Source organism: Bison bison, unplaced genomic scaffold (genome assembly GCF_000754665.1).
Source record: "Bison bison bison isolate TAMUID 2011002044 unplaced genomic scaffold, Bison_UMD1.0 scf7180017864329, whole genome shotgun sequence".
NCBI lineage: Eukaryota > Metazoa > Chordata > Mammalia > Artiodactyla > Bovidae > Bison > Bison bison.
Window position 1 is genome coordinate 2,723,075 of NW_011494901.1, and position 7,372 is coordinate 2,730,446.

The 7,372-nt window shown below is 37.5% G+C and overlaps 1 protein-coding gene across 8 annotated transcripts in view; it reads right to left on the reverse strand.

The window, feature by feature from the left end:
• Positions 1 to 7,372, reverse strand: part of ARHGEF28 (Rho guanine nucleotide exchange factor (GEF) 28) — a 325,034-nt gene that overhangs the window by 108,399 nt on the left and 209,263 nt on the right. For all 8 annotated transcript variants that reach the window (XM_010853539.1, XM_010853541.1, XM_010853540.1 and 5 more), the window contains one exon: positions 2,624 to 2,745. In XM_010853539.1, coding sequence (XP_010851841.1) covers positions 2,624 to 2,745 — 122 coding nt within the window. The remainder of the gene's footprint in view (positions 1 to 2,623; positions 2,746 to 7,372) is intronic.

Genomic DNA, 7,372 nt, shown 5'->3' on the forward strand with positions numbered 1-7,372 from the left:
CTCATGCGAAGTGTTGACTCATTGGAAAAGACTCTGATGCTGGGAGGGATTGGGGGCAGGAGGAGAAGGGGATGACAGAGGATGAGATGGCTGGATGGCATCACTGACTCGAAGGACGTGAGTCTGAATGAACTCCGGGAGTTGGTGATGGACAGAGAGGCCTGGCGTGCTGCGATTCATGGGGTCACAAAGAGTCGGACACGACTGAGCGACTGAACTGAACTGAACTGAACTGAAGGAAATACTGGTGATCTGAAGTGGTGGTCATCAAAAGGCATCACTTTTGAGCAAGAAAACAGTAAAAACAAAGAGAGCAGCTCCAAAAACAACCTGGAATATATTCTTCAAAATTATTGTAAAAGACAAACACTAAGTAACTGTCCCAGATTAAAGAAGACTAAAAGAGAGACAACTAAATGCAAGACATGCTATTTAATTTTCTTTTGCTACAAAGAACATTACTGGAACAACTGGCTAAAATTGAATAATGTCTGTAAACGGCTAATAGTGTGTGGATGATGATTTCCTGATTTTGGTAACTATATGGCTTAAGTAAGAGAATATCTATGCTTTTAGGAAAATACACTATGAAAGATTGAGGAGTAAAAGGGCATCATATTTTCAATTTACTCTCAAACAAGTTAATATTTGTATACATATCTTAAGCATTTACAAGTACACATATACAAATACATACTCAGAATAATTAAGTAAAATATGGTAAAATTTGGAGATTTTTTTATTAAGAGTATACAAGAATTCTTTGTACTGAATTATACAGGCTTGAAATAATGTCCAAATAAATTTTTTTCAAAGTAGTTTATATGACAATTTTCAAAGTAGTTTATATCACATGAGCTTCCTCATCAGGTAGCTTGATAACCTTGAAAACTCATAGGAAACAGTATGTAAATAAGCTAGCCGTTTTTTCAGGTTTCCATGCCAGATTGAGAGAGATGAAGAAAATTAGATTCTTTCCAGATATTGCTAGAAACTATTTTCAGTATGCAGAATCTGGACTCCTTATGTTGTCCTTGCTATTCAAATGGACATAGGAACAGTAAAACAAATGATGTGATTATACTACAAACGACACCACACCGATATAAGACACTCTGTGACTTGTAGCCAGATTTTGATTTTTGTTTCACTGCACAAATTCAGCAATCTTCTACTTCATTTCAGTTTACCAATCAGGCTGTTTGAGTTCTCTTTGGATGTATGTTTCACATTATTAAAGCAAAACTTCTCTCGAAGTACTTCCAAACAGAAGTTATTTTCCTATCCTTAATTTGGCTTCCAAAGTTTTCCATTTTTAATGTATCTTACAACATACAAAGACACAGTTTGCCCCCACAAATGTTGAGTCAAGTACAATTTTAGCTTCTGGGGGTAAATGGAAGTACTGCAATATTCACTGGGGAACAGAATGAAAAAATAATGACAAATGTATTTAAACACTGAGAAACTGTGGCAACAGAATAAAGCCATTAAAATCGGAATGTTGCTAGAGCACAGTAAGTCCAATCACCTTGCATCTTAAAAGAATGTCCATTCTGATTTTTTGGTTTTTCTGTCATTTTGAATATCACTCCAATCTATCCCATTTATACTACGCACTTAATGTAACAATTTCTCATAACCAAAGGAAAGAGACATTCAACCAATGGGCAGAAATTAGCATCCACTAGACAGAAAAAAAAAAGTTTACATCATAAAAAATATCTATAAGTAACAGATACAATAGGGTAAAATATATGTATACTAACAATATAGTATACAATATACGTATACTAACAACAACAACCCCAAAAGAACAAAATAGATCACTGTTCAATGAGCATATACAAAATAACTCTTATGTGGAGATCAGGTTTTAAAACCAGGAAATAAGGCAGAAATTATGTGCTATCAAAATTACTCTTGAGAATCCCTTAAACCTCCCATAAATTAGGGCATGCAGAAATTTTCAGATCTATAACTATAATTTTAAAAATATTAAAATGTGAGGATCACCAAGCTACAGGAAAGAACAAAGAATAAATCCCTAAGTAGATACACATCCAAGCCATCTGTCTCTCTGAGTTTTAACTCACAAATCTCTATCAGGGAATGGGTGGAGAATTCTAAAGGGTTCCAGCCTCCCTGCAACATCTCACCATTCTGTTTTAATACTAAAGCTCTATATCCTAATCACACACTAATAGGTGTGTTGTGAGGATTAAGCAAGTAATTTATGTGACAGTCTCACATGGGGCTGGCATTAAGCTCTCGCTCATTAGTGTCTGCTGGATTTGAATACAAATATTACATAATCAGGTCAGAGAAGAAACTGGCCTCCCAAATGTCATTTCCTATTTTGGCCCCATGGATAAGTTCCCACATTCTTCTTGCCGGTGTCCTAAGACCCCTCCCATGGTGCTTCTCGGTGGAAGTTAAGGTGTGCAGGGTTCCCAAGGAAGGACCTACGTCACGAGATCGTATGATGAGATTCCACAGCAACATCACCTGGCTGCTCTTAGGCTGGAATTTTCCGAGGATACAACAATGCACAATGGAATTCTGAGATGCGCACGTTTTTAAAAGAGGACAGATCCCCCTAGCGACAGCACTCATACCTCACCTGATCTATCACCATGCAGTTAGCGTAGACGTCATCACCACCATTCAGCATGTCAGAGAGCTGGCCAGCAGCAAGCAATGTTGAGGGGTGCTTGGATTTTTTGAGGGCATCAAAGGAACGATCTAGAGAAAAAATGAAAACAGGGCAAATAAATAGAAGGAATTTATTTTACAGTCGAGCTTTACTGTCTTAACCAAACCACAAGAAAAAAATCAAGATGGCATTTCGCTGTCTTCACATAACAAGATCAACAATGCAAGCATTTTCTCTTCTACATCCAAACCCTCTGTTAGCTAAAACATTTGTAAAGAATGTATCATTTCAGATAAAGAAATATGTGCCCATTTCAAGTACTATTTTTCCAACCATGAAAGATTTTTGTAAGAATCAACTGGGTTTTTGGTCTTCAATTCTTAACACTAAACCAAAACTCATTTCACTTTATAGCACAGAAGCATTAGTGATCATACTCGAAGCCTCGGATTCCACTGAAGTAGTCAGGCTCCAGACCTTTTCCGAAAGGACCCTGGATAGGACGCAGTCTGGCCATTCATTGCCTGCTGAATATGTATAATCTCATACAGAGAGAGTTTTGTTTCTTTGTTTACTACAGAAATGTTTTCGCTTGCTTTCCATGTTCTCAGGTTTGTTCCAGGCAGGCAAAGTTGCTCAAAGTTGAGTCCCAGAGAGTTGAGATGTTACTGTATTTGTGAGGAATATAAAAAGAATGAAAACTAATACAATTATGTAAAGTTTAAAAAAAATATAAAAATAAAAAAAAATAAAATAAAATTAGAAAAAAAAAATTATATTCAAGGAAAAAATACAAAAAAAAAAAAGAAAGTTGCTCAGTCGTGTCCAACTGTTTGTGACCCCATGGACTATATAGTCCATGGAATTCTCCAGGCCAGAATACTGGAGTGGGTAGCCTTTCTGTTCTCCAGGGAAGGAGACCCAGGGATCAAACTGGGGTTTCCTGCATTTCAGGTGGATTCTTTACCAACTGAGCTATATGAGGAAGATAAAGTTGAAGATAATAAAACATTGTCAAGTCAGAATGCCTCATTTTTTGTGACTCTGGCTAAGTTACTTGATCTCCAAAAACATTTACAAAGTATCCTCATCCATAAAGAAGCAGATAATTATGGTGCTTTCTTCATAGTGTGGTTATAAGGATTAAATGAGTTCAAACATGAGAAGCACTTAACACATGCCTGGCACTTAGCAATTGCTCAATAAATATTGTCACTGTTATATTTGATGTTTTGTTATTATTAATGGTGATTTTACCATGTTCAGTGTGAGGTACAAGGTTATTAATATTAATCATAGTGTATTATCCTAACAGTAGATTCTTAATACCTGTAAATTACTTTAATAAGTTACAGCCACAGCAAATGCCATCCTCACTGACATCCCAGTAACGTTTCTTGAGTGGGTGCAAAAGGGTTAGTGCTGCCTCTGCTCCATCAGAAGTGGCCCTAATCCTACCACCCGTCTTATTTACGTCATGACTTAAAATCCAGGTAAGCCCATGGGAGTGAGTTGAGAAATGAAAAAACATTAATAACTATTGCACTAATGTACCAGAAGTTAAAAAAAAAAAAAAACAACTCTATTCTTCATGGAAAATCCTGGACAACAATATAAAATTCAAATATAAATATGTATGAGCCAAATGGCCCTGGGCTCAGATTCTACATCTAAGTATACCTCTTCCCTACAGAACAGTGAAGTGAAATTTAATTAAGCTTCTTGAGGAAATATACAATGTAAAAGCAAAACTTCATGTCTACAGTGTCTTGTTTTATCAAATTATTTAAATAGATGGAATATAACATACAAAACCCATAAATACTTAAGTATAATTTTTATGATCAATTACTATACATTTTTATGCTAATTAAAAAAAATAAAAGCATGTTCTAAAGGGTATAAATCAAGAATCTGACAAATCTCAATGTGTTCTGAAGAAAATACTTGCTCATTTATCATTTTCCAGAATGTTTGAAAAACAATCATAAATAACATGACCCTCTGAGCTGTAATTAATCCAGCTTAACTGCTCTACAATGTCTTAAGTTCACAGACTATAAAATAGCTGGCTGGGGAGTCTGGTCATGCCCCTTTTTAAATATTTTGATCATGGCTAAATTAAGACTTCATTGATAACTAGACTATCTAAGAACTAACATTACACTCAACTAAACAGTTGCAAACAATTGATGGATTTTCTATCTTAAAGACACAGAACCAAATGAAATATTCCCCCAAATTGTCTGGCGCCAGTGAATGCATTGCCATTTAGCCAATATCCAAGTTCATAATTACCAAGAGAGCAAGTCCTATGTTCAAAACTGACCCTCACATCTCAAGGCTGAGCAGGACCAAGAACTACTTCCATGTTCATATACACAGGTATAAAGTCACTTGGATTCAATGTTTCTTCCACAAACACATCTACCTGGCCCAATACAGCAGATCAGAATGTATACAGAGGTGATACACAGCAGTAAAATAAACTTTAAGATAGCAGAGCTACTTGGACCAAGTTGGTGTATAATTTGTTTTCCACATGATTAATTTAATCAGTATTTTAGAAAATGATGTAATTTGTTTACAAAGACAGATCTATAATCTCTTATCTGTGATTCTGAAATCTAGAAATCTCTGAAAATCAAAACTTTTTTTCTTATGTTTGGTTCAAAAACATATTTCGTGACCTGAGCTGAACCACATGGGGTCATGTATTTATCTTTATTTATCCCACTGTACATTCATATATTTTCTTGCAGAAATACTGCAGTACTTGATGATGGCACTGCCTCAGTATCTCCTATGCAAGTCATATCATATATAACAGCTCTCTGCCAATAAGACCTGAACATTTTGAATTCCAAAACAAATACAGAAGAGACCGTAGATCTTTATACAATTAACCATAGCAAAGGTTGTTTTTCTTTAGTCACCAAGTCCTGTCTGTCTCTTTTGCGACCCCATGGACTATAGCCCGCCAAGCTCCTCTGTCCATGGTATTTCCCAGGCAAGAATGCTAGAGTGGGTTGCCATTTCCTTTTCCAGGAGATCTTCCCAACCCAGAAATCAAACCCACATCTCCTGCATTGGCAGGTGGATTCTTTACCACTGAGCCACCAGGGAAGCCCTTAGCAGATATCAGACCAATATTTCCCATAATTTTGCCATTCCTCTATGAAATTCACTGTTTTGCCATGTCTACATATCACCTACATCATTATATACTCTAGTTCCTGTTTTTAGATTACCTCATCATTTTCCTTTGATTAAAACTAATTTTCATAGAAAAACCTTATCCTCACTATAAACAGAAAACCAGTATTTCCTGTTGAAAGTAGAACAGAATTACACACACTAAAACAAGGAAACACAGAACAATGAAACTACATTCTGACCAAACACAGTTGCCTATCAAAGTTGGGGATCTTCAGAGCCTTCTCTCTGTCATAAAGGGAGATCCTGAAAGATTTCAGTTCAGTTGCTCAGTCGCTCAGTCATGTCCAACTCTTTGTGACCCCATGAATTGCAGCACGTCAGGCCTCCCTGTCCATCACCAACTCCCGGAGTTCATTCAGACTCACGTCCATCGAGTCAGTGACGCCATCCAGCCATCTCATCCTCTGTTGTCCCCTTCTCCTCCTGCCCTCAATCCCTCCCAGCATCAGAGTCTTTTCCAATGAGTCCACTCATCGCATGAGGTGGCCAAAGGACTGGAGTTTCACCTTTAGCATCATTCCTTCCAAAGAAATCCCAGGGCTGATCTCCTTCAGAATGGACTGGTTGGATCTCCTTGCAGTCCAAGGGACTCTCAAGAGTCTTCTCCAACACCACAGTTCAAAAGCATCAATTCTTTGGCGCTCAGCCTTCTTCACAGTCCAACTCTCACATCCATACATGACCACTGGAAAAACCATAGCCTTGACTAGACAGACATTTGTTGGCAAAGTAATGTCTCTGCTTTTCAATATGCTATCTAGGTTGGTCATGACTTTTCTTCCAAGGAGTAAGCGCCTTTTAATTTCATGGGTGCAGTCACCATCTGCAGTGATTTTGGGGCCCCCCAAAATAAAGTCTGACACTGTTTCCACTGTTTCCCCATCTATTTCCCATGAAGTGATGGGACCGGATACCATGATCTTCGTTTTCTGAATGTTGAGCTTTAAGCCAACTTTTTCACTCTCTTCTTTCACCTTCATCAAGAAGCTTTTTAGTTCCTCTTCACTTTCTGCCATAAGGGTGGTGTCATCTGCATATCTGAGGTTATTGGTATTTCTCCCGGCAATCTTGATTCCAGCTTGTGCTTCTTCCAGTCCAGCATTTCTCATGATGTACTCTGCATATAAGTTAAATAAGCAGGGTGACAATATACAGCCTTGACATACTCCTTTTCCTATTTGGAACCAGTCTGTTGTTCCATGTCCAGTTCTAACTGTTGCTTCCTGACCTGCATACAGATTTCTCAAGAGGCAGGTCAGGTGGTCTGGTATTCCCATCTCTTTCAGAATTTTCCACCGTTTATTGTGATCCACACAGTCAAAGGCTTTGGCATAGTCAATAAAGCAGAAATAGATGTTTTTCTGGAACTCTCTTGCTTTTTCCATGATCCAGCAGATGTTGGCAATTTGATCTCTGGTTCCTCTGCCTTTTCTAAAACCAGCTTGAACATCAGGAAGTTCACGGTTCACGTATTGCTGAAGCCTGGCTTGGAGAATT